Below are 27,862 nucleotides of genomic sequence, written 5' to 3'. Positions count from 1 at the left end.
CGAACAGCCCCCCTGCTCAATCCCCCTACGTCAGGATCAGAGAAAGTCAGCGCAAGAGAAAGAGAGAGAGAAAAGTAAGCTGGGTAGCTTCTCAGCCATCTGCCAATAGTGTCCCTTGTATGAAATCAACTGGGCAAACCAACTGAGGAAGCATGTACCAGAAATTAAAAGACCCATTGTCCTCAAAAACCCGCGAACCAGCGAAAAATCCGCGATATATATTTAAATATGCTTACATATAAAATCCGCGATGGAGTGAAGCCGCGAAAGGCGAAGCGCGATGTAGCGAGGGATTACTGTATATATATACATACATATACACACATACATGCAGTTTCAATAACATAGAAATCAATATAAACAACATTAACATCATTATCATATGAGAATATGAAGTAATATATAAGAAGCACATTTCATATAAATATAAATTATTAAACAGTAAAATCCATCCATTTTCCAACCCGCTGAATCCGAACACAGGGTCACGGGGGTCTGCTGGAGCCAATCCCAGCCAACACAGGGCACAAGGCAGGAAACAATCCTGGGGTTTTATCTTTATTTTATTGTAGAATCAACTCCTATCTGCGCACACCAGGGCGGCCGTGGGCGGATGCGTATGGTGTATTCACTCCATGTTATCATGCATTGCGCTGTCACTGGTATTTTGATAAAAGAATTTGAACAACATATAAGAAGCGTATAAATTATTAAACAGTAAAACATTAACATTTAAGAAGTAAAGTTACATTCAGTACTACTGCAGTGCCTTCGGGTATACCTCATTTTTTGTTTGCCCATAACATGCCTAAATGTATACATTTTTTGGTGTACCTACCCGAGAACACGCGACATATAACCGAGCGTGGGAGAAGCATGGATTTTAAACACGCGTTGAGTTCATCTGCTGGTCTCCCTTGTGGAATAACTGGTAATGTTTGACTAAAATCTACAGCGAGTAAAACGACATTACCTCATATTTTTTTTTTTACGATCTCTGAGATCTTGCTTTTTTTCGTTCAAGGCTTCATAAGCTCTTTTATGTTCTATGGTGTACTTATCCCAAACCATCATCTTTGAATGTTGCAAGACTTTCGCCTTGTATGTAGATCGGGGTAATTACATTCATTGCATTCCTAGTCTGAATCACAATCTGATTGTATGGGTGGTTACCTGACACTGTAGGGTTGCCACCCGTCCTTTAAAATACGTAATCGTCCCGTATTTGAGAATGAAATTGCGCGTCCCATTTTGAATCAATACGGGACAGGATTTATCCCGTATTTTTTTTAAAGCAGCGTCTCATGCAAATCATCCCACACGCATTTTATGAAGATACCTCCTTTCGTAGTTTTGATTGGGTAATACTTGACGTCATCGTTAGTTTGATTGGTCTTTTTAACTGTCCAATGAGGAGGGCGGGTCTTTTAAGTACAGTCTGCAAAGTGTTGGCACTGGAATGTGGCACCCGCTGCAGTATGCGTCCCTTATTTTTTTGTATTAAAAGTGGTAACCCAACCTGGCAGGTAACAGTAATGTTTGGTCATGAAGTCGTCTAAAATCCGCCACGTGCCCTCTTTTAAGTGTGAGAAGCAGATATATATAGCCAAATTCTCGCGCTTCGTTGCGGCGAAGTACTGCTTTTAATATTTTAAGAAAAGAAAACCTTTTTAAACAGATCGAAAATATACCAATAACAATTTGTTAAGGATCTGTTTTTTTCTGAACCTCGCTTTTCACAGCTGTCGCGCTACGGCGTGTGTTTCGTTTATTTGACAGTATGTAGATCGTGGTAATTACATTCATGGCATTCGTTTTCTGAATCACAATCTGACTGTATGGGTGGTTACCTGCCAGGTAACGCTTGTGGTTGGTCAGGAAGTCGCCTTACATCCGCCACGTGCCCTCTTTCTGTTCCCAGAAGCTGATCATAGAATGGTTTTAATAGTTTACTTTCAAATAATGCAAAGAGTATGCGACACGTGTTTCTCCCTAATTCTGGGCTCATCAGGCATACACACTCACTTCATCCCCCCTCGGGAATCGAATCTCTATCGTCAGCGCCAGAGTTGAAGCCCCTAACGTTGCGGTCAGCAAGTCGGCTAACATCCGCCATGTGCCGTCTTTCAGTTGCGAGAAGCAGTTCATAGAATGGTTGAAACTGTTGCCCCTAACGTTGCGCTACGGCATGTGGTTTGTTTATACCTCGTGTCTTCTCATTAAACTTTTATCTCGCGAATATGTTATTGCAATCCGCAGCGGGAGCGTTTCTATAAACTTAATTTAAACTTACGTTTTACACCGTGCTTTGTTTCCCTTATGAACATGCTTGTATGCTTAACTCGCTCCGTTCTCAATTGTTTAATTAATTTTTTGCTCTTCGCTGTTTGCGGCTGTTCCTCCATTTCCCCCTACTTCGTTCTTTTATCTCGCGAATATGTTATTGCAATCCTTAACGGGAGCGTTTCAATAAACTGATTGAAAATAGTTTTGCATTTACCTTTTTAGTAAAAGGCGAGCTTTTAAGCCTGAGAAATCACCCCGTAAATGCACACGTTTAATTGGACATGTGTTAATATGTATGGTTACACAGTATTAAAAGACAGTGAACAACGTCAGTTACCTTTCTTCCCGTGTTTGACAAAAGGTGAGGTTTTAAGCCTGAGAAATCACCCCGTAAATGCACACGTTTAATTGCACATGTGTTAATATGTATGCTTACACAGTATTAAAAGACAGTCAAAAATTAACGTCATTTACCTTCGTTCCCGCGTGTGACTCGTGCTGTAAATGTCTTCCTTGTTTTTAGTTCACGTGATTACGTAGGAGGCGTGATGACGCGATACGTGACTCCGCCTCCTCCATTACAGTGTATGGACAAAAAATATGTTCCAGTTATGACCATTACGCTTTGAATTTCGAAATGAAACCTGCCTAACTTTTATAAGTAGGCTGTAAGGAATGAGCCTGCCAAATTTCAGCCTTCCACCTACACGGGAAGTTGGAGAATTAGTGATGAGTGAGTCAGTCAGTCAGTCAGTGAGGGCTTTGCCTTTTATTATTATAGATGTATTAATGATAAATATTTTGTGTAGATGTTTTATTAGAAAATATGTATAGTGAGATAATTTTATATATTTTAGTATTTTTATAAACAATAAGTCTATAGAATTATAATCTATATATATAAAATCCCTATGTGCGTCCAGGTGTCCGTGTGTGGGTGTCTTCTGATGAAATGCGCATGCGCGGGGCACGGTGCGATGCGCGATATTACTGTCAGAGAAACTTAGAGGCGTTTTACGGAAATACAAACCAGTATTACTGCAAGAGGAAATTAAAGGTACACAATACAGTGACGCATATTACAGCCACATACAAGCCAGTATTACTGTCAGAGGAGATTAAAGGCATATTACTGATGCGCACGCCTGTATTACCGCCAGAGAAAATTAAAGGTATATTACAGACGTACAAGCCAGCAGACGTACAAGATGGTATCCTTCAATAAGGGCGCGCACAAAAAAGCGAGCCTTAAAAGGGCGACCTCAGTTGGGCGCAGCGAATAAAGGCGCGCGTAAAGATCTGCACCTTTGTTGCTCTTCATATATTCCAGAGCCATTTGAACTAAATTATCTACGAACGCCTTTATTCGCCGCACTCAATTGAGGTCACCCTTTTGAAGCTCGCCTTTTTGTGCACGCCCTTATTGAATAGAGCCGTACAAGAAAATTAAAGACACACAATACACGGCGGCAGCCCACGAAGAACGGTCAGCTCAGCAAGTAAACATCAACAAAAGAAAGGCTGAAAGAAAGAAAAATACGACCAACAAAAAGAATGAGGTCAAAGTCCCTTGCCATTTAATATAGACTGTTCCTACTAATGTTTATGCACTACTGTTCTAGCGCCCGTTATTGTAACAGGCTTAATGACTAGTATGTTAATAAAAGATTAACATGAAATACCTGTAAGTCTTCAGTTTTATTGTAAAAATTCATGGGTAGCACTTTAATATGGAACATAAGGCTTTATACGTTTGTTTATGCAGGAATTTAGAAAATAATAAAGATAAAGCAGATGACGTAAGGTAACGTAAGATAAAATAATTTTTAATTGCATTTACAATATCATACAGTTAAAAACGAAGCCCAGATAGGTGTGTGGTGGCTGAAATAGCTTTCATAGGTGTCAGATTTCAGTTCCCATGATTGATGTACTGTTGTTAGTTTTAGCTGTTGGGTTTGAAGAGTATATAGCTAGTTGAAGTTAACATTTGTTAAGCATAACATTTCTGACAGAAGCAGCTGATGGAGAGTAAAAATCTAAGTTGAACAAGCAGTGAAATGTGACAGCACGTTTCCGGCTGTACATGTGCCTCTTCTGGTGTTTCCTTTACTAGTATTTGGAATTTGTTTTGCCATTAAGAGCAGCTACCAGGCATACAAAACAGGAAAACTTAAAAGTTGAAATAACTTCTCTTAAGGTAAATTTGAAACAGTAAATTATTTAGTAATTGAGATTTCACTGAATGTTTTCCTGTTTTAAGATAGATAACTTTGAAAATTCTTCAGTGCTTTTAAATGGGCATTCTCAATTTGAGATATCTCAACTTTTGAACTTTTCTGACAAATCTATCTGAACTTCCATCCATCCATCCATTTTACAACCCGCTGAATCCGAACACAGGGTCACGGGGGTCTGCTGGAGCCAATCCCAGCCAACACAGGGCACAAGGCAGGAACCAATCCCAAGCAGGGTGCCAACCCACCGCAGGACACACACAGACACACCCACACACACACCAGGCATACACTAGGGCCAATTTAGAATCGCCAATCCACCCAACCAGTATGTCTTTGGACTGTGGGAGGAAACCGGAGCACCCAGAGGAAACCTGTCTGAACTTTTCAAGTGTAAGTGAACCAAATTTTAACAAAATCAGTCCACTAGGAGCCAAGTTGTTTCAAGCAGACAGACAGACAGACTTCACAATGACAAAAAATCTTGATATAGTGACCGCTAATATAGTGTAACTAATATTCTTTTCCTCAACAATTTACATGCAAGCTAAATCCATGTTTTAATTTAGATATTTATCAAAAATCACATATATGTCTACATAACACTTTAATGCGTGAATTGCATAAGTATACTGAGTATTTGTTATATTTATTCATTCACTACACTCATTACAGGCCAGTTTTTCATGTTGAACTCTCCTAGTCTTTGTAAACAGTGGAACATAGCTGTTGTATCTAGACATACTCATTAACTTGAAATGATACTGGAAATCACTCCTCCTTCAATTATGATTTTTTAAAGCATTTCCTTATATTAATTATTTTTCAAACATTGTAAATTCATCCGTCTGTTCCACTTAGTTCAGTTTTGAGTAACAGGGTGAAGCCTGTGCTGACACTAACTAGGTGTAAAGTATGAAATAATTCTGCATGGAGCACCAGTCCATCATTGTACACAGTCACAGTCACAGTTTAGGGTCACTATTTAAACTTCACCTTTGGGATGTTAAAGAAAAACCCTTACGGTAAGAGAAAAATGTGCAGACTCCACATAGACAGTGACTGGGTTGGACTATCCAGATGTGATATAGCAATGCTGATCACTGTGGCATCATGCTACCTTATTTTAAATGTTATTATTATATAAATTCACAGCATTTTTATTAACTGAAATAAATAATTTATATTATTAATTATTAACTGAATAAGCTTTTTTGAAGTGGTCACCTAGTGTGAGTCTCCTGTTTAGAACTCAAACCACAGGAAAAAAACTAAGAAAAAGAAGATGAAATATGAATAATTGTTGTTGTAAAAAATATGATTAAAAGCAAAACAGAGTAGTTAACTTGTGGCTTGTTATTTTAGTGTAGATAAAAGTTCTGATTACCATTTTTATAGTAATACCCAGCCATTGTAATTGTTGCCTGTAAGAGTAATTAATATGGGTGTATAGGAGTACGTTATAATGAGGGTGCTTTTTAAATAGCCCTGCAGACGAGACTCAGAGGGAGTTACTTGGGAGTTTGAGGCTGGGCTTTTAACTAGCCCAGTCTTGAGTCCTGCTATTTCTTCGTTTTGGAGACTTATGCAATCATGGGCCTTATTTGTGAGTTTTTAACCTGCATTTTTTCTAATCCTTTTAGCACTAGAAGAGACACTTAAGATGCACATACTGCAGTTTACTTCGGAGACTAACATTGTGCACTGTATTTGAAGAGCCTCTTATTCACAGTTACTTGCATGTTTCTACAATGTGTATAGCATATATGCCGATATCAGCAGACATAAAAAGATATTGAACAGCTCCTATCTCATCTTATTTCTATTTGCCTAACACAGGCTTATATCTGCTTACGTACTAACATATACTCTTATAGACTGCCAGGAGTCTTGATCTCCTTTAATGTTTGCAATCTCCACAACGTTTTTCCCAAAATGGAAAAAAGGATGCTAGTATGAAATAGAATTTATGATATACATAAGCAGAAAAAGTATTGCCTTTAGAATACAGAACACTCTATTATAAAATAAATCATATATTTACAACTGTTAATTATTAACAATAAATTCATTTTTATGGTTTACATAACAGTACATAAGTAGCATCTAGTCCTTACCAACATGTAAAATTAGGTGATAATCAACACCTAACAAATTTCTTACTGTCATTTTTTATTCATCAAAAAACATACCAACAGTAATCACATCTAAAAAAGTGTGTACTCTTTTTACATTTCAGAATAAATTAGAAATGTAATTAGAGTCAGGTGCTGCTGATAAAGAACACTTATTTAGTTGTTGATCAGAATGTGTTAACACCTCTTTATCAAAGCAGTATAAAAGCAGACCCTTTGGCAGCTTAGTCTGGAGTTTGTGGTAACACCATGTCAAGGGCAAAAGACACCAGCTGCACAAACACTGCTACCACTCTGGAGCTGCCTTCACATGTAGTTGTTCTGTCAATATAGTAAAGTGCCTTGCCCACTTACTGATAACTGAAGTGCCCCCATAATCTCTCTCTCGAGGGATATTACATATCATCTCATCATTCGTAAAAAGCAGAGATCCAATCTTGAGGTCTTCAAGCTCCACCCTCCATCCTTTGGCTGCACCTAGAAATTGTGTCCATAAAAAATTATGAATAGAATTTCTGACAAAGGGCAGCCCTGGTGGAATCTCATACCCACTGGAACAAATCTGTCTTACTGCCAGCAATGCATACCAAGCTTTCACTCCAGTTACACAGGGACTAAATAGCCTGCAATAGTAGGACTGGTACCCCGTACTCCCGAAGCAATCCCTTACAGGACACCCTGAGAAATGCAGTTGTATGACCTTTGTAAGTTCACAAAACACATGGGCATACTCCCCTGAACCCTTCAGAATTCTTGTGAGTTTGACCAACAATTGGACCCTCCATTCCAAGCCTTTGCTTCAGTTTTCCAGGGACCTAATAGCCCGCAACAGCAGGCCCGGTACCCCATACTTCTGAAGCACCCCCTCAGAGGACACAGGATGTGGTGATGTGGAACATTAAAGTCATTGCATGGGACACCTAAATGTTTAGCCAGTAAATTTGCAGGAGGCTGGAATCTATCCCAGCAAACACAGGGTGCAAGGTAGGTGGACATAAATACTCAAAATTCACATTATTAGTACTGATAACCTGTTCCAATTCAAAAGAATAAAGTTACCTATAAAGTTGTGATTTTAATTGATCATCATCAAAAGTCAAAATCAGTCACTAGGAAAAGGAGGTATTGATCTATGGAAGGAATGTTCTATTCTAATCAATTGGATGTAGCATGTTCAACACTAAGCAGCTCTACTGAACTACAGTAATATTATAATATTATATAAATATTAACTACAATTATTGCATACAAAAAGCACTGAGTTAGTTGCATAGAACTTCTGATGCACGTGATTAATTGGCAGCACATTGGTCTAGGAAATTTCCCAAGTGAAGCCAGGTAACATAGCTTGTTGAAGGTATTTTCATTGTAACTAATATTCTTAAGGCTGATCCTCCAAATAGCTGTGCACCACCCAGTCCCACTGAGATTGCACAGGTGGTGAACCATCTGAGGTTAGGGACGGCTGCAGGGATCTGTGGTATTCAGGATGAACTTCTCCAGGCTTTTTTTAAGGCTGTCCTCCTGATATTGCAAGCAATCTTTGCTTCCATTTGGGAGACGGGCGTCATGTCAGCTGACTGAAAAATGGGACTTGTCATCTCTATCTGGAAAGGGAAGGGTGAATGCCTGGATCTGCCTGCATCTACAGGGGGGGGGGTAACACTGCTCTGTGTGCCAGGTAAGACCCTTGCTAGGGTCATCCTTAATAGGTTCCGTGATCACTTGCTCACCTATCAGCAATCGGAGCAGGCTAGGTTTACACCTAAAAACTGTACCATCGACCACATCCTGGTACTGATGGTTCTCATCGAGCACAAATGCAGTCATCAGAAGTGTTTCTTTGCAGTCTTTGTTTATTTTTGTAACACGTTCAACTCAGTTGATCAAATTGCCCTGTGGGACATCTGAAGAATTTGTGGGATCACATCGAAGTTGCTGGATGTCCTGGCTGGCCTGTACACTGGTACTGTGAGTGCTGTGCAGAGTGGAGGCAGAACATCTGCATTTTTCTCAGTTGATTCTGGGGTTTATCAGGGGTGTGTTTTTGCTCCTATTCTGTTCAGTGCTTGCATGGACTGGGTGTTGGGCAGGGTCATGTGGTGCAGCGGCAGTGTGGCATCCGTTGGTGAAGAAAGATTCATTGCTCTTGACTTTGTCGACAATGCTGTGATCTTTGCAGAGTCAGTGGAGGGTGATCCGACTCATCGATCGGCTGGACCAGGACAAGGTAAAGGCAGTGCGAGAACTAAATGAGAAATTTTCACTACATTCTCCAAGTACTTTTTTTTAAAGAAACATTTAATAAATAGCAGGGTTTGAGTGTGGCTGGGCCATTTAATGTAATTTTATAGAATTATAGAGTTAAATAAATGCTTTTGTTCATAAATCTCTCACTATCATTGGCTTCCATATATTATTTTAGCATTCTCTTTGACAGATGTCTTAGTGATTCCACCTATCCACCTTCCAAGTATTTTTATGGCTCTTATTTAGAGCAGGGTTGCAAAGCTAAAGGCTATCCCAGCAAGCATCAGATTTAGGGTAGGAACAATCCCAGGGAAGGGCACCAGCCCATCACACGGCGAGCATACACAATATAGCATTACCAATCCACCTAACCTGCATGTCTATGAACTGTGGATGGAAACCAGAGCACCTACACCTACAGAAACCCCACATGGATATCATGCCAACTCCATGCAGGGAGCACCCAGGACTTAAACCCCGGTCTACTTGTTGTAGGGCAACAGCACTACCACTGGCTATCAATTCATTGTTTTTTCTCGTCTCCTTACATGAATTAGTTGGTTTGTAGAAAACCCAAGAACAGCTGTTGGATTCATCTCTCTTTGTAAAAGACATCTCGCAGGAGCTCCACTACATTTTTTCCTGCTGGGTGGGGAAGAATTACAAAGAACATATCAGTACAGGCTGGTTTTGTTTCTAAGCAGCAGATGTGGATTTTGGAAACAATATGAGTCATACTTCTTTACTACTTGGATTTAGATTTGAATCTGATGGCAGGCACTGTGATTTAATGACTGTTGAAGTTACTGTACTTTGAGTTTAATCATTTAATTCTATAAATTTGTCCTTTTTTGTGGTGTTTTGGAAGGCTAAAGCTTGTTAATCCCTGACTCAGAAACTTTTTGTACTATTGCATTAGGTTGAAAATAGACATACAGACAACTTAAAAAATAAAAGACAATCATAGGTGTACAAACGTAGGATGACATGTTGTCATGGCTGCTTCATAGCTCTAATGTCCTGGAGTTAAATCTTGCTAATGTTTTGTTTAAAATGTATTTCAATTCATAAACTAAACCTGTTTCCTTAACACCTTTAGAGTTCCTGTTTTGTAACCAGTATTATTAGGATAAGCCTCGTACTACTCCAACTTTCTTTGAATTAACAGATTTAGAAAATGGATAAATGTATAAACCTTGACTTTTAAAAATGCTTTCATCTTTTTTTCTGTGCCTCCTGTTTCCCATTCAGGGATGATGAGAGCCAATTATGGTGGCAGTTAGTCAGGCCGAAAAACAATTTAGGATGAGATGCCAGATCATCACGTGGCACACTCATGAGCTTAGTTCTACCAGTCTTCCACCAGGGCAATGTGGAGATGGAATCTCTAAGGAAAACCCACAAACACACTGAGTGAAAATACATACACCATACAAAAGAAACTAAGGAACTAACCTAGAGGCCCTGTAATGTCAATTCACACAACTCGTGTGTATTCATAACATTCTCAAACCCTCTTAGTCCTTAATCCTTAATCTCATCTGCATGGTCACAATCCAGGAAACAATTTGTGGAGTGGCACCAATTCATCATAGAGCTTATTAATGCACACTTCCACATAGTCCCAATTTAGAATCTTCAATTAACCTAAATAACCTTACTTGTACGTTTTTTTAGATGTAGAAGGAAAAGTGGAATACCAGGAGAAACACCGACAAAGAACATGCAAATGTCAAACAGACAGCAACTGGGTGAGAGGTATAAAGACAAGATACCATATCCATAAAATAGAAGCACTACTTCATCTACCATTGAGTAACTGTATTTTAAAAGACAATTGCAATATAGGAACAGTGGCGACAGAATCCAAATGTGTGCATATCTGAGCTGTGAAGCTATCCAACCACTGTTTCAGCAAACCAGACTTCATATTCATTTGTTTGTTGCGAAAAAGTACAATGAGAGCTCAAAGTCTGTATTGGTACATCAATGCAGTTACATACCTTCACGTACCTACCAGATATTCTGGTTTGAATGAGTGGATGAATGAGTTAGACCAGGGGTGGGCAATGTCGGTCCTGGAGAGCCGCAATGGCTACAGGTTTTCATTCCAACACAATGGCTTAATTAGAAACCAATACTTGCAAATCTCCGACCTTATTTAATTATATGGCTTGCTAGTCTGCAATGTAAGTTTTCTTATATTGTAGATATTTTCCTTTCCAAGGATGTCATCCAAATATTTGAAGCCCAAAATGTTTAATTTTCAGTCTTCCACATTTTTCTATTAAGTGTTTTATTAAATCAAACAGTGCAAGATGAACCCACAGAGATGTAAATGGAAGCAAGTTAGATGGAGAACTGCTGGCTGCCTTGTAATTTATATCTTATTGCTAATAAGGAGCCATTAAACAGTGAATGTAGCTCTTTAAGATTGAAATAAGCAATTAAGGGTGGGGAACCTTAACAAACAAGACCACTAAAATGAAGCATCAAAATGTCACTTAAGCAATAAGAGCTTCATCAGTAATAATTGACTTCTCATAAAGAAACTGGATTGGAACAAAAATCTGCAGCCACTGCGGCTCTCCAGGACCGACATTGCCCACCCCTGAGCTAGACAAAGAAAGCCCAGAAAAATCTCTTTCATGTCTTTTTGTTAGTGGCATTTTATTTGGAATCCCAGAAACTGCAATTGAAAAATAATACACTTCACATCCATTTTCTAAAGCTTTTCTCTCCATTTAAGGTATCACTGGGAGCAAACAAACAACATAACTCTGCAATGGCTGCAAGTCCAGTGTAGGACACACTCACACTTGGCCACTTTACAATCTGATCTGAGCTTCATAAATATGGCAGTGGTAGGAGTAACTTGATAAAAACCATGAGGAAATAAAAAGAACTTGCAGACTCCATCCAGACAGTGAACTGTCCAACCTGACCTGACCGAGAATCGCTCTCTTCTACCTAGAGATTTGAGGCAGCAGTACTTACCACTTTGCCGCCCCCATACTACATCCTTTGGAATCTAAATAAAACAAATATTTTTAGCTCCTCGGGAAATCATAGTCTTTGACACAGGCTCAGTAAATGCCTTTGTTTCTGCCAGAGTTTGCCTTTGAACATTTTGTTTCAGTGTTTCTGTAACCAATAAACAAGAATCCACTGGAACTTCCAGTACTCTGTGTGTTTAGCAATTTTCTTTTTTGTAATGTTTAAATGTTTGTGCCCAGAATAGCTCAAGTGTCTTAAAATGTTTCTGACATGTTTGCAGGTTTGGTATACAGTACTCCAGTGCAGTCTGTGTAGTATCCGATAGACCTTATGACAGCATACCTCACTCATTCCAAGGAAATGCAAGGAAATATTTTCACAAGGTACCTTGTTTGTGGTAAATGTGCTTTTTACTGGCTTCCTTCCCAACTCTGGAGAGGAATGTTTGGGTTGGCATCTAAAGGAAGTGCATGTTTTGTCAAATGACACTGCAGTATGCTGAACCCTTGTCCCATTGATTTTACACACTGCTGCATCATGGTTGCCCATAAAATAAAGGTATGTCTAAAAGTCAAAAGCATGGTGTTTTTTCATGCTGTGAATAAATTCCTTGTCAAAATTCCAAGAGGTACAGGATACTGTTAGCTTGGGGGAATGGCTGGGCCGAGAAGTGTGCCAGTATAGCAGGTTGTGTGCCTGGACCCTGACTAGACAGTGGTTAAGCTGAGATTTAGAGTATTTAACCACGTTGTCTATTTTTTGAGTCTTTTTCTTTTCCTAAAAAACTATTTTTACAAAACCTAGTCTATCATATACTGCATTTATATGGGTAACCTGTGCAACACTACATGACCAAAACAGTGCATCCACAATGTAATTCTCAAAGGGTGATGAGCAAAGCAAATAAAATATAACAAAGCAAAACCTGGCCCAGGGTCCTTACAGATTTGCAAATGCTCATTCATTAAAGCCTCCTTTTTACTCTTTATTTACCTCAGAGGTCCTCAAGTTAAATAGTTTCACAAGTCAATGAGTTACTGTTGCGCCTCATCAATGTAATTTGTGCTACAGTAGCTCTTCTGTGGGATCCGACCAGATGGACTAGTCTTCGCTCCCCAAGGAATCAATGACCCTTGGGCACTTATGACCCTCTCGCCAGCGTACCGATTGTCCTTTCTTGGACTGCTTTTGGTTATGGGAAAACCTCAAAGGACTTGCCGTTTTGGAGATGCTCTGACCCAGTCATCTATTTTGCTCTTGTCAGAGTCACTCAGACCCTTACGTTTGCCCATTTTTCATGCTTCCAATACATCACTTTCAAGGACTGACTGTTCACTTGCTGCCTAGTATATCCCACCACTTGACAGGTTCCACCATGATGGAATAATCAATGCTATTCACTTCACCTCTTCCAGGGTGGAGTGGTGGCTCTGAGGCTAAGGATCTGCGCTGGTATCCAGAAGGTTGCCGGTTTGAATCCCCATCACTGCTGAAAGAGACCCTACTCTGCTGGGCCCTTGAGCAAGGCCCTTAACCTTAAGTTGCTCCAGGGGCGCTGTACAATGGCTGACCCTGCGCTCTGACCACATGGGGTATGTGAAAACTAACAAATTCCTAATACAAGAAATTGTATAAGGCGAAATAAAGAACAAAAACAATATTATGATGTTCAATATCGTCAGCAGCAAACACATTAGTTTTGTTTGTCTGTTTACATTTGTGGAAATCATTACCACTGACTTGACAGGCAAATACTTTCCTTTTGTTTCCTTAACATCATTTAGTATCAACCACACGTGCAAAGCATCCCATAGTGTAATGCTTATTGAGTTTTGCATTAATAGTGTGCTCTCCTTGAACATAACATTTAAATATAAGGTGGTTTAATAACTGGGAAGCAGGTTGGTGCAGTGGCCAATGCTGTTTCTCCACAACTCCAGGAAAGGTAAGGTTAACTGTTAATGCTAAATTACCCCAACGCAAGTGACAGTGAGTGTGCTCTCTGATGTACTGGTATCAGGGTTGGTGTTTAAATTGGGCCCTATGATGTTGTGAAATGTTTTCTTACCCTTCAACACCAACATTAAAATTAAGAAACATCCGTTAATCAATGGTTGGATAAACAAGGTTAAAAACTACAACAGCTCAATGATGAAAAAATATGTGAATGGTCTAGTATTTGGGAATACCATAAATTTTAAGACAATACACAATAAAAGTATAACATTACAGGTTTAACTCCCACCCCTGACTCTTCAAGTTGATTAGTCTTTCAATGTTCCAGACCTGTAATTATGGAAACGGGTGTCTTTGTGCACTCGTGATATCCATATTGCTTGGAGAAGAGTGTCACTTAAATAGATTCATGAAATTAGAAGAACAAATCTTTATAAACATCATTTCATACTGCTAGAACAGGAGCTTCATGCTCAGTCCAGCAGCTTCATAATCAAGATTCATTCTTGATTTTTAATTGAGCTTATTGTTTCATTAGCTTGCCTTCTTTCTGCTCCAAGTCTGTACTCAGCCAGTTATAGCAGTTTGAGATTTAAATTCTTTAGAAAATCAACAAAATCTGTACTTTTATGATTGATCTAAAACTGAAATATCCCCTTTGTCATTTTCGTCTTTTTAATGAATGTTTGTCTGTGGTTTGGCATCCAAATATGGCAACATGTTGGTTAATACAGGGTGGTCCAGATCTAATTATGCAACTTTTAATGCAATGCAGGAAAACAATGTAAGACAAAAGAATTGTTCAAAATATCTTGTAATAAATGAATGCAGGGCAGGTGCTGCCATCTATCGGCAACAAAAATAATATTTTGTGAATAAGTTATAGTGTAATGAAAATTGCATAATTGCATAATTAGATCTGGACCACTCTGTACAACTCCCATACAGATCAGGCATTCTGGGTTTAGATCTCATGTCTGGGTTTGTGTAATCTGCACATTGTCCCCATGTCTTGAATATTTTTTTTTCACTTGATCCTTAGTTTATCCTTGTAATCTGTAATCCGTGTGCTGATTGAGTTAATCAGAGCTTCCAAATTGAGCTGGCATGAGTTTGGGTGTACACTGCAGTGAGCCCTGTAATGGACTGGTACCCCATTACAGGGTTAACTGCTGTTTTATGCTTGATGCTACCAACATAGGCATTGAACCCTCACAATGCAGAATTGGATTCAAGTGGGTTTGAGAATGTCAGGTTATGCTGTTGGGCCCTTGAGCAATGCCCTTAACCTGCAGCTTTGTCCTGGGTTTGACATTAATCTGCATCCAGCCCTGCAAGTAGGCCCTCCAACCTAGAGGGAAAAATCTGGGGGTTGGTGGCAGAATTGGCACTCCAGCCACCATAAAAAAACTCACACTGTTCCATGCCATCTGAACTAGTGTGGTGCTGAGGTGCCACCCGACTGCCCTCGGGTCCTAATCTGGGATCTTGAGGTGCTTTGGCATGTGGTGGTTCTCCTAACCTCTCTCTCTTACTGGCAAATAACAAGGCAGACACTGAATGTCAAAGGGAATCAGCAGGTTTGATGTCGTATCCACCGGTATATTTATTAGTATACATCATCTACAATAACCAAAGCCTTTAAGAATATAGTATATCAGAGAAAAGAGTTAAAAAGCAAGATCAAGAAAAAAAAAACTACAACATTCCTGTGTAAAATGCAAATGCTTAGTCATTACTCTATAAGCAAACCTGCTGTGTAACTTCTGAACTGGCACAAAAAAGGTAGACACTGTGATACAGTAGCATGTTTAATTCAGTCCAGTTAATAGAATTAATTCTAGATATATGAAGCAGTTTAATAAGACTTTCATTTTTGTGTAAGTGGGCATGATGACTAAAATAAACATCTCTTTTGTTTCTTTCAGAAAACTCTGGAACAGCAAGATCAATAATCCAAACACCAGGTAACATCTGCCGTCATGGCATTTGCCAGTACTCTTTAGTGTAGCTGTGCATATCTACCTGTATATAAAGCTATTAGTCCCCCTAAATAACTAAACAAGAATAAATATTTCCACAGTGTCTTGACTTCGGTGAACTGCAACTGCAGTTGCTGGGGCGAAGGTTGTTTAACTTTGACTTCAAATCAACCATTAGTTAGTTAATTAAAAGAAAATAATTAGAGAATCATTATTGGACTATAAAAACAATAAATCATTGATTGGTTAGCTGTTTGATTAAGTTATTATTATTTAGTTTAGTTACATGGCCAAATGTAGATTTAAGTTAAGTGTTTTAATGCAAAATAAGAGACACATGAAAAAAGGATTATTTTACATTTCGTGTGTGCTCACTTCTTTGTACAGAAAAGCCAAGTTCACATCCTTAGGTTCTCTTTTCATAAAGTTGTATTCTTTTCATTACTGTATATACTCATGTATAAGCTGGGTCTTGAAACCCAAAAAATTGATCATAAAAATCAGACCCTGACTTATACGCCCGTTCAAAAATGTGACGCTTACATTTTTTTTTACACCTTCTTGCCTCCTCCAATCTCGCACCAGTTTCTCAAACACATCAAATTTTGTTGCAGTTACCAATTTATTTCGCTACTTCAACGACATTTAATTTAAAACCAGCATCATATTTTCTTCTGATCGAACGCCCCATTGTAGATAAGGGATGCTCTTACGATAAAGGTGTATGAGGATGTGAGATACAAAAACACAAATCAGTGCAAACGTTGCTTTGGAATAGTTCAGGTATTACCGTGTGGTCACATAGGCACAATAGAGAGTGAGCGTGCGAGCGAGAGAGAGACGTTAGGAGCACGCGCTGATACAGCGCATTGCAGCACCCACATAGAAAACAAAGGCAGTGTGCTCTCTCAAGTGGGCGTTAGCATATCATAACCTCTTGGACCAATAGCGTGAGTTTTCTGCATTCAACTTATACGACTGACATTATAAAATACCAGAAATTATACTGTAAAATCAAATCCCGACTTGTCCGCGGGAGAACTTATCCATGAGTATATATGGTATTTTAATTGCTTTGTCATGCAGCATTATCTCAGACACAAACCGACATCTAGTTTATCCTTTAGAGAATTGGGTTCAGGCCAACTGTCAATGGATAGATGGATGTAAAATCAACAATTTGTTCAGTAATAAATAATTAATTATTCACTAGATTATGTTCTAATAAGTCTCCTTTTGGTGTTTTAGCCACAAACAAAGGCAGACTGGACTAGGGCGCACTTATCTGTAGCAGCTAGTGAAGCTTAATTATTACACGACACTCGTGTGCCATGGGACAAATGAGAAAAACCACCATTCCATTAGAATATTTTATGTGAATCCCTTTTGAAGTGGTAGATCGAAAGCAGTGTTACCCAAATTAGCTGATCTGTGACCTGGTAACCTCTCATAACCTCTCATTTCATTCATTAATTTAAAATTAAACATAATGCCCACAAGTTCCAGAAGTGAAGTTTTAGGTCACATTGTATTTTTAACACTGCAGTATGCTCTTAATGTGTTTAGTTTTTTAGTAAAAAATTACAGCTAATCATTAATTGCTTTTTGTGTGACCAAATAACAAGTTAATGAAGTTTCTCCCAAAGTGACAACCAGAAATTCACATGAATGCAACAAATTGGGAAAGTGAGATGTTGCAAGTCTTAAAATTGCCACAGCCTGTGAATGTAGCATTGTACTTTAATTTTATAATTTTAGATGTTGCACTGGGTGTGACGAGGATGGATAGGATTAGAAAGGAGGACATTAGAGGGTCAGCTCAAGTTGGACGGTTGGGAGACAAAGTCAGAGATGCAAGATTGCGTTGGTTTGGACATGTGCAGAGGAGAGATGCTGGGTACAGTCATGGCCGAAATTATCGGCACCCCTGGAATTTTCCCAGAAAATGCACCATTTCTCCCAGAAAATTATTGCAATTACAAATGTTTTTGTATATACATGTTTATTTCCTTTATGTGCATTGGAACAATACGAAAAAACAGAGAAAAAAAGCCAAATCTGACATCATGTCTCACAGAACTCCAAAAATAGGCCGGACAAAATTATTGGCACCTTTTAAAAATTCATATAAATCTTTTTATTTCAAGCATATGGTGCTCGTTTGAACTCACCTGTGGCAAGAAACAGGTGCTGGCAATATAGCAATCACACCTGAAGCCAGTTAAAATGGAGAAAAGTTGACTCAACCTTTCTGTTGAGTGTCTGAGTGTGCCACACTAAGCATGGAGAACAGAAAGAAGAGCAGAGAATTGCCTGAGGACTTGAGAACAAAAATTGTGGAAAAATATCAACAATCTCAAGACTACAAGTCCATCTCTAGAGATCTTCATGTTCCTTTGTCCACTGTGCGCAACATAATCAAGAACACATAGCACTGTAGCTAATCTCCCTGGACATGGACGGAAGAGAAAAATTGATAAAAGACTGCAATGAAGGATAGTCCGAATGGTGGATAAACAGCCACAATCAACTTCAAAACATATTCAAGCTGTTCTGCAGACTCGGGGTGCAACAGTGTCAGCTCGAACTATCCGTCAACATCTGAACGAAATGAAACGCTATGGCAGGAGAGCCAGGAGGACCCCACTGCTGACACAGAAACACAAAAAAGCCAGACTGGAGTTTGCCAAAATGTACTTGAGGAAGCCAAAACCCTTCTGGACGAACGTCTTGTGGACAGATGAGACCAAGGTAGAGCTTTTTGGTAAAGCTCATCATTCTACTGTTTACAGAAAACGGAATGAGGCCTATGAAGAAAAGAACATAGTACCTACAGTCAAACATGGTGGAGGTTCTAAGATGTTTTGAGGATGTTTAGCTGCCTCTGGCACTGGATGCCTTGACTGTGTGCAAGGCATCATGAAATCTGAAGACTACCAAAAGATATTGGGGCGCAATGTAGGGCCCAGTGTCAGAAAGCTGGGTCTGCATCAGAGGTCATGGGTGTTCCAGCAGGACAATGACCCCAAACATACCTCTAAATGCACTCAGAAAAAATTGAAGACAAAGCACTGGAGAGTTCTGAAGTGGCCAGCAATGAGTCCAGATCTAAATCCGATTGAACATTTATGGAGAGATCTCAAAATTGCTGTTGGGAGAAGGTGCCCTTCAAATCTGATAGACCTTGAGCAGTTTGCAAAAGAAGAGTGGTCAGAAATTCCAGTTGAGAGGTGTAACAAGCTTGTTGATGGTTATAGGAAGCGCTTGATTTCTGTTATTCTTTCCAAAGGGCGTGCAACCAAATATTAAGTTGAGGGTGCCAATAACTTTGTCCAGCCTGGTTTTTGAGTTTTGTGTGACATGATGTCAGATTTGGCTTTTTTTCTCTGTTTTTTTGTGTTGTTCCAATGCACATAAAGGAAATACCCGTGTATACCAAAACATTTGTAATTGCAACAATTTTCTGGGAGAAATGGTGCATTTTCTGGGAAAATTCCAGGAGTGCCGATAATTTCGGCCATGACTGTATATTGGGAGAAGGATGCTAAGGATAGAACTGCCAGGGAAGAGGAAAAGAGGAAGGCCTAAGCGAAGGTTTATGGATGTGGTGAGAGAGGTCATGCAGGTGATGGGTGTAACAGAACAAGATACCGAGGACAGGAAGATATGGAAGAAGATGTTCCGCTGTGGCAACCCCTAACGGGAGCAGCTGAAAGAAGAAGAAGAAGAAGGTTTTTTTAGGGTCCACCCTGAGCTCCTTCTTGCACATCCTGCTTCCCTTTTACTGCATGTTGTACATGTGGCAAAAATGGGCCTATAAACATATAAACCATCTACATGTGCTCAAATAGTGCACCAAACTGACTTTTCTAACCCACTCAGTCTGCTCTTTTGATTTTTGTCTTGATTTGTGCTTGAAATTTTGGTATTTTTACTCTTCTGACTTTCTTAACCTCTGCCTAATTTCTGCATTTTGCTTATTTGGAGTGTTATTTCTTGTGCCTATTACGCAATATATCTTTACGTCAATCTCTTCAAATTATGGTCCTGTTTTCTGTTTCCTTAGACTCAGCACCATGGCTCGTAAAAAGAGTTTCTGGGTGGAGAAGATTGCCTGCCAAGGAAATGAGCCAAATCTGTCATATTGCCGTGTTCAGCTCTCCTCGTCCATCAACATTGTCCCATGCAGGAATGGCATGCATGCTGTGGCGCGGTGCGTTTTGGGTCCCGACTTTGTCAACACTGCCACAATTAGACCCCATGAACCACACAGACAAGTAAGTATGCTAAGATCAGTGACGAGAAAATAAAAATGTAAGAAGTATCATAGGACAATAGAGAGTATGGATATTGCACAGACAACAAATAGGAATAAAGCAAAATCTAGTACTGAAAAGAGGAGAATCTCTTTCTGAGTTAATTGTTGAAGAGAAAATGATGGCAGAGAATCACTGGAAATGAAGGGAATTAATGAAAATGTGCAACACAGTAACTGTTTAATACACTTTGACTTCTTTCTCCTTATATTTCTTTGCACATTTTCTTGCTTCTGTCCTGCTAGCTGAATGTTCGACTCAAGGCAGGTCCCCATCTTGGAGAGGGAAGAGTAGAAGTTCTCAAAGAAGGGAAATGGGGCACAGTTTGCGATCATCTTTGGGACCTTACTTCTGCTAGTGTAGTGTGCCGTGAGCTGGGATTTGGCACTGCTAAGGAAGTCTTGCCTGGAGCCTATATGGGTCAAGGTTAGTAGTTTCTGTCTCTCTCTCTCTCTCTGTCACTAGCTGTTTAATCAGGTCATACATACTGCCATGTTATGAGTGACACACAAGTTTGGCTTATAGCGCACTAGTTTCCTCTCACAGTAGATATACTGTACTGTACTTTTAGTCAATTCAAAATTGGCTTAATACAATACGTTAACTTGACTGTGCCCTGCAATGGAGCAGTGTCCTGCCCAGGATGGTGTATTGGCCACCTAACATTTGGCAAAAGAAAATATCCATCCATCCATCCATTATCCAACCCGCTATATCCTAACTACAGGGTCACAGGGGTCTGCTGGAGCCAAACCCAGCCAACACAGGAAACAAGGCAGGAAACAAACTGTAGGCAGGGCGCCAGCCCACCGCAGGCAAAAGAAAATAAAATTCGAAAATGCATTGGTGGATGAATGCAAATGTAACTTGCACTGATATCATCCATTGGGTCAGTAAACTGAACTTTTTAAAACAATCTTCTAATACATTGTGTAGAATAATTTTCTGTTTTACTGAGAACGGCCTTGTATTTATCTTATTATTTATTGACAGGATGGTATCTTTAAGCATTTCCCATGACCTAGTTTAGCATCTGCTTCGAGCTCCAGCTGTGCAGCCAAGCCTGGCAGAAGTTTAGCTGGGAGGCATTTACACTTTTGTTCAGCTCAGCCGCAGACAGCCCAGCTTTGCAACGTATGCCCAATGGTCTCAGCTGGCATCATATAATTATGTACAAAAACAGAATGTAACTTTTTTTTTTTTAACCAGACCTGGTCATCTCATGGATTAAATAATTCCTTTTTATTCTGACCTTTTGGGTATTTCTACAAAGCAGTTTTATACGTAAGCAAAAAAATATACCTAAGCCTGTCAAAATATAAACCCCTTTAGGGAGGTGCTTTGTTTAGTGTTCTGTTTGGGTCATTTTAGTGTGTTAGCTGCATTGTTTTCCAGTTAAATCTGAGGCCATTGTTTTATTTCATTTATTTTTGTGTTGCTACATAAAGGCACATTTATGAGGACATTTGCCTAATTTGATCACCTGAGCTGCTTTTGTTCCAGTCCATCAGATGGGCATTTTATAATTGACTGAGCCTTGTAAATTTGTTTACTGGGGACTATTTAATTTTCCTTTTATGTTTTGAACTGCTAGCAAAGTAATACCAGTACAACAAAGTATGCTTTATCAACAGTACAGATTGAGAGATAAATGTGTGGGACTGTAGTAAAATTAGCTGCTTCTACACAGGTGAGGTTACCAGGATTATGAAGTAAAGAACATTTCATCCTGCTTAAAGATAAATAAAATGTCAGGCAGACCTAACTAGTCAAATTGCTGCACTAGGGATATACATTGGCTCTGATACAGCCTAGGTACGGCACCAACGGTGAGGCCAGCGGTTGCTCTCAACAGTAAGAACAGCACATCGATGACTGTCTGTTGCTAATTCATGTATTGTCTACAGTGAAGGAAAATCACTTTTATTATTACGCCTGAGCAGAACACTGTCTGCCGTTCCAGCAGGCTTCACTAGGCAAACCTTTCAATGTTTAATGATGCAAATTATATAGTTTGCTGTGTAGTATATATATACAATATATACAAGGAAAAGTTAAAAATAAACATTTTTTACAGTTCAGCAATGAAGACATCTATGGCAATGCACGCCCTGGACTGCTGATCTGTCAGAAATAATTAGAGCATTGTCATTTTTAAAAGATGGCCGCATGTTGTTGAAAGGAGAAAATTGTTTGTGTTTTGAGATAAAGACTTTAAAAATACTGTGATGAACATGGTGGGGAAAGCAAACATGTGGCACTCATACTTTAAAGGAGTATGTGTATTAGCTGATGATGCTCCCCATGAGGGAACAAAAAGATGATCACTTGATCACGGATCCCTTTGTGCCAGGCAGTGGGGGCTGCTTTGCTGCCTTTTATAATCTTTATTTGGATTTCTTCTCATACAATCTAAACTTTGAAGCTTTGGTATAACCCACTGTGAGGAACCAAGTGTCTTGCTTAAAATAATGTTGTACATGTTATTCATGAGGGCGCAGTGGTAGCACTGCTGCCTCGCAGTTAGGAGACCCGGGTTCGCTTCCCGGGTCCTCCCTGCGTGGAGTTTGCATGTTCTCCCCGTGTCTGCGTGGGTTTCCTCCGGGCGCTCCGGTTTCCTCCCACAGTCCAAAGACATGCAAGTTAGGTGGATTGGCGATTCTAAGTCAGCCTTGGTGTGTGGGTGTGTTTGTGTGTGTCCTGCGGTGGGTTGGCACCCTGCCCAGGATTGGTTCCTGCCTTGTGCTCTGTGTTGGCTGGGATTGGCTCCAGCAGACCCCCGTGACCCTGTGTTCGGATTCAGCGGATTGGAAACTGGATGGATGGATGTTATTCATGACACACTAACTTGGAGGTTGGCAAACAATTTTATATATCATGTGGAAACCAGCCCGGATACAGACAGGCAGACACCGATGGTTCAAAACCACACACACATTTATTGTACATATTTAGAGATTTAAGTCCCAAAGCACACAACCCAGTGCCCCTGCACCAAGCACCCTCAGTCCAGACCTTTTCCAATGCCTTCCTTCACCGCCTCCACTCCTCTCCTCTGAGCTATGTCCACTTCCACCCAACTCCAGCTGACGAATGGAGGGAGGCGGCCCCTTTTAAGTCCACCCGGACGTGCTCCAGGTGCCTCCCGATGAGCTTCCTGCGGCACTTCCTGGTGTGGCGGAAGTGCCGCACGAGCACCCAGAAGCACTCCGGGTGTCCCTGGTATTCCTTCTGTCAGCACCTCCGGGTGTGGTGGAAGTACTGACGTCCAGGGCTTCTCAGGCATCTGGGCACCCCCTGGCGGTGACCACGGGCCTCTATAGGGTTGAGCTTCCATGCTCTGTTCCTGTGGTCCCCATACCAACCAGAACGGCTGTCCTCTCGTGGTCCGGAGGAGGTGTAGTCCCTTTTCCGGTCTTTCCAGGCGTCCCAGTTGGGTACTGCCCCCAGCCGCTCACCACAATCAATACCATTGTTTTGGCACCATTTTTATTGTTGCTACTGATCAAAATTGCCATTTTTTAATGTTTCTTCATATCTTAGTGTCTCTCAAGTTCAGTCCTGGAGTTCCACGTTGGTTACGTTTTTATACCATCCAGTTTCACACATTTGTCTCATTGATGTTATTGTTTATTTAGCTTGAATTCTTTCCTCATTCTGCATTCAGAAAAGTGCTCTTGTATGATATTTACATTTATAAGAAATTTGTATGTTGTGCCATGTCCTTTAACACTTAAATGTCTTTTAATTTTTTTTAAATTTACATTTGATTCCTTAATTGTATTCACTTGTTGACTATTAGTGACAAGCATTGCATTCACAGGTGTAAATGACACTAAACGCTAAAGGAAGCAGCTACTTCAATGATATGATATAATTTGTGTTCTAATTAGTAATAATAGGATTGAATTGATGCTTTGCAGATTCAGTCTTGTGGACCACCTTAACTGCAGGTGTTTATCCCAACCAACTTCTGCTTTTAAATGAACTTTTACCTTCATTAAGAAAGCTGTTATTTGTCAGTTTCTGCCGTTTTGTATCAGTCCAGAACCAGCAATTACAAAATGCACTTGCAAAATTTTTATCTAACTGCACCAAGCATTTGTTAAGGTTACACTAAGGTGTATTATTTTTCTTTTTCTTACTTTTTAAGATTTTTTATGTTCTGGTTATTTAAGCCCTTTCTTAATAATCAGCATATAAGTGAACTTTACACTGAAGTAGCCCTGCTTCCCACTGTTTATCAGTATTTGGATACAATTACTACAGAAAACGGTGAAGTAAAATGGATACAAATAAAGAAAGTTAACATTAAAAGCTATGGTGAAAACAATACAAATTTCAGAATTACTTTTACATATAAATATCATAGTTTCACATTTTTCTGAAGTAAAAAGCAATTAAAAGTAACCCATTGACCCATTGATTTTTAGAATAAAAACCTACACCCACAGTGATACAACAGGACTGAACTTAAGAAACCGTTGTTATACTTAACTAGCTGTGTAAGCCTGTGCTGTAAAAAGCCTGGGGTCCTAGAAACTATTGAAATGGTCAGAAAAAAAATTAAAAGTAGAAATGTCAGGTAATTGAAAGGAACTACTCTGGGCATCTCTCTCCTAGGAGGTTTCGTTTTTCCGATGTGCTCGCCTCACTTGTGTATTAGCGGCGGGAGGAAAAGTAAAAGCGATACCATTTTACCGATGTGCTCGCCTCGCTTGTGTATTAGCGGCTAAGCGGGTTTCTGTTTCCTCGGAGGTGGAGCTCTTACTCCGACTCCACCTCTCACTTCCGGGCCGGACAGACACACACACTTCTACGCATAGATGTTTATATATAAGATTCTCCTGAACCTAAGGAAATAGAAAAAAAAGTCACATTTCAGTTCCACCTGCCTGCAAATACTGAAATAGAACAAGTGGTTTCAGAAAATGAAAGGACTGAGCATGTGCAATCAGATTTACAGTATGGGAGTCTAGGCAGGCACATTTGTATTTAACACAAAGAACATTTCAAAGTGAACTTCTATTCTGTAGCAGTGAGCATGGCATTCATCAAGTTATGTCCAAAAAACAGGACCTGCAGCTGTCAAAGCAATAGAAACTGCTGAGTAACAGGTCCAGGTATTTGCTTACCCCTGGGAGAAATGAAATGCTGTGACTGGGCAAAAATCCTAGATATGAAAACCACTGGCATTCATTTGAAATTCAGCAATGAATGGGGCTGTGTAGCAAGTGGCTTAAAAAAGACTGGCTAGTATCATGGAAACAGATAGAGGGTTTTATAAGGGCTTTCATAACTAAGTTAACCACCTCCACTTACACTACATACCCAATGAAGGGAAAAAAGAAACTCTAATATTATTGATTTAAAAAACCACAAGACTGCCAGTAAGGCCCTTTATTTTTAGTTTTTAGTTTGTTCTAGAGTTTGTTTGTTTTTTCGTGATTTTCCAGATTTTATAAGGTGGCCTGGAAAAAAGTCTGTTTCTCCTGGTTCTGGTTGATTGTTTTCTTTTTTAGATTTTCTAAATGGATTGTATACATTCCAGAATGTAGTGTGTGTTGAATCTAAAACACTTTACTGTATTCTTTATTATTAATAATAGTAAATTATCATCATTATCATTTTGCAATCCCTGCAAGACATTCTGAAAGCCTGTTTTTGGGACCTGCACAGGTTTTGATCTTCCTTTTTTGATTTATTAGACAGAAATTTTCAAAATAGTGTATAAAATAATTGTTTCTTTTAGAAAGCTTATAATCAGATACACTATATGTCACCAATATCCCAAAATAAAAAGGAGAGCCTGCAGTTTTTTGAAATGCCTGATCCAAAACCCTAAATTGCCAATTTGTTATTTTTTTTATAATGTTTGCTATTTTTGTCCAGAGTTCTGCTTTCAAATAGCTGTTAAAAAAACAGACATGGAAATACTGCATTTATAAAAAAGCAAATTGTACCTGAGACACGCATGGGAAAATCAACAAATACATACAGCAGGACAAAGTTACTCCACCATTGAGGTACATGATGAATCTCAACATCACCATCGTACAACAAAAGGAAGGCCAATCCATCCATCCATCCATCCTCTTCCGCTTATCCGAGGTCGGGTCGCGGGGGCAGCAGCTTGAGCAGAGATACCCAGACTTCCCTCTCCCCGGCCACTTCTTCTAGCTCTTCCGGGAGAATCCTGAGGCATTCCCAGGCCAGCCAGGAGACATAGTCCCTCCAGCATGTCCTGGGTCTTCCCCAGGGCCTCCTCCCGGTTGGACGTGCCCGGAACACCTCACCAGGGAGGCGTCCAGGAGGCATCCTGATCAGATGCCCGAGCCACCTCATCTGACTCCTCTCGATGCGGAGGAGCAGCGGCTCTACTCTGAACCCCTCCCGGATGACTGAGCTTCTCACCCTATCTTTAAGGGAGAGCCCAGACACCCTGCGGAGGAAACTCATTTCAGCTGCTTGTATTCGCGATCTTGTTCTTTCGGTCACTACCCATAGCTCATGACCATAGGTGAGGTTAGGAACATAGATCGATTGGTAAATTGAGAGCTTTGCCTTACGTCTCAGCTCCTTTTTCACCACGACAGACTGATGCAGAGCCCGCATCACTGCGGACACCGCACCGATCCGCCTGTCGATCTCACGCATCATTCTTCCATCACTCGTGAACAAGACCCCAAGATACTTGAACTCCTCCACTTGAGGCAGGATCTCGCTCCCAACCCTGAGAGGGCACTCCACCCTTTTCTGGCTGAGGACCATGGTCTCGGATTTGGAGGTGCTGATTCCCATCCCAGCCGCTTCACACTCAGCTGCGAACCAATCCAGAGAGAGCTGAAGATCACGGCCTGATGAAGCAAACTGGACAACATCATCTGCAAAAAGCAGTGACCCAATCCTGAGTCCACCAAACCGGACCCCCTCAACACCCTGGCTGCACCTAGAAATTCTGTTCATAAAAGTTATGAACAGAATCGGTGACAAAGGGCAGCCCTGGCGGATTCCAAATCTCACTGGAAATGGGTTCGACTTACTGCCGGCAATGCGGACCAAGCTCTGACACCGGTTGTACAGGGACCGAACAGCCCTTATCAGGGGGTCCGGTTCCCCATACTCCCGGATCACCCCCCACAGGATTCCCTGAGGGACACGGTCGAACGCCTTTTCAAAGTCCACAAAACACATGTAGACTGGTTGGGCGAACTCCCATGCACCCTCCAGGACTCTGCTAAGGGTGTAGAGCTGGTCCACTGTTCTGCGACCAGGACGAAAACCACACTGTTCCTCCTGGATCCAAGGTTCGACTATCTGACGGACCCTCCTCTCCAGAACCCCCGAATAGACTTTTCCAGGAAGGCCAAATGAAAACAAATTAATAGATTTATTTATTTACCAGTGTAATGACAGTTGTAAAAAAATGTTAAAGAATGTCATAAAATAACCTTAAGTACCACCCGATTCTGACAGAAGCCTCAATTTATACTATTAGTCCAAACTGTACAGTAATGAGAGGGCTAAAATATGATCACTTAGATAATCAAATATGAAATGGACTGCTACTGAGGATTGCAAACAATTAAATTTGTGGTACACAGCTCAAATATCATTTTTTGGCTTTAAACTGTAATCAAGGCTCTCTGCCCGAGCAGAAAGGAAGTATTTTTAAGTTTTTTTCCACCCTATAATAGGGCTAT

At 40.2% G+C, this 27,862-nt stretch overlaps 1 protein-coding gene across 1 annotated transcript in view; it reads left to right on the top strand.

The window, feature by feature from the left end:
* loxl4 (lysyl oxidase-like 4) overlaps positions 1-27,862 on the top strand; it is a 134,138-nt gene that overhangs the window by 76,507 nt on the left and 29,769 nt on the right. Inside the window, exons 5-7 of the mRNA XM_028795665.2 lie at positions 15,790-15,828; positions 19,910-20,120; positions 20,405-20,585. Coding sequence (XP_028651498.2) covers positions 15,790-15,828; positions 19,910-20,120; positions 20,405-20,585 — 431 coding nt within the window. The remainder of the gene's footprint in view (positions 1-15,789; positions 15,829-19,909; positions 20,121-20,404; positions 20,586-27,862) is intronic.

Source organism: Erpetoichthys calabaricus, chromosome 2, assembly GCF_900747795.2.
Source record: "Erpetoichthys calabaricus chromosome 2, fErpCal1.3, whole genome shotgun sequence".
NCBI lineage: Eukaryota > Metazoa > Chordata > Cladistia > Polypteriformes > Polypteridae > Erpetoichthys > Erpetoichthys calabaricus.
Note: the sequence above shows the minus strand (reverse complement) of the source record. Positions and strands in the feature narration are given on the sequence as shown.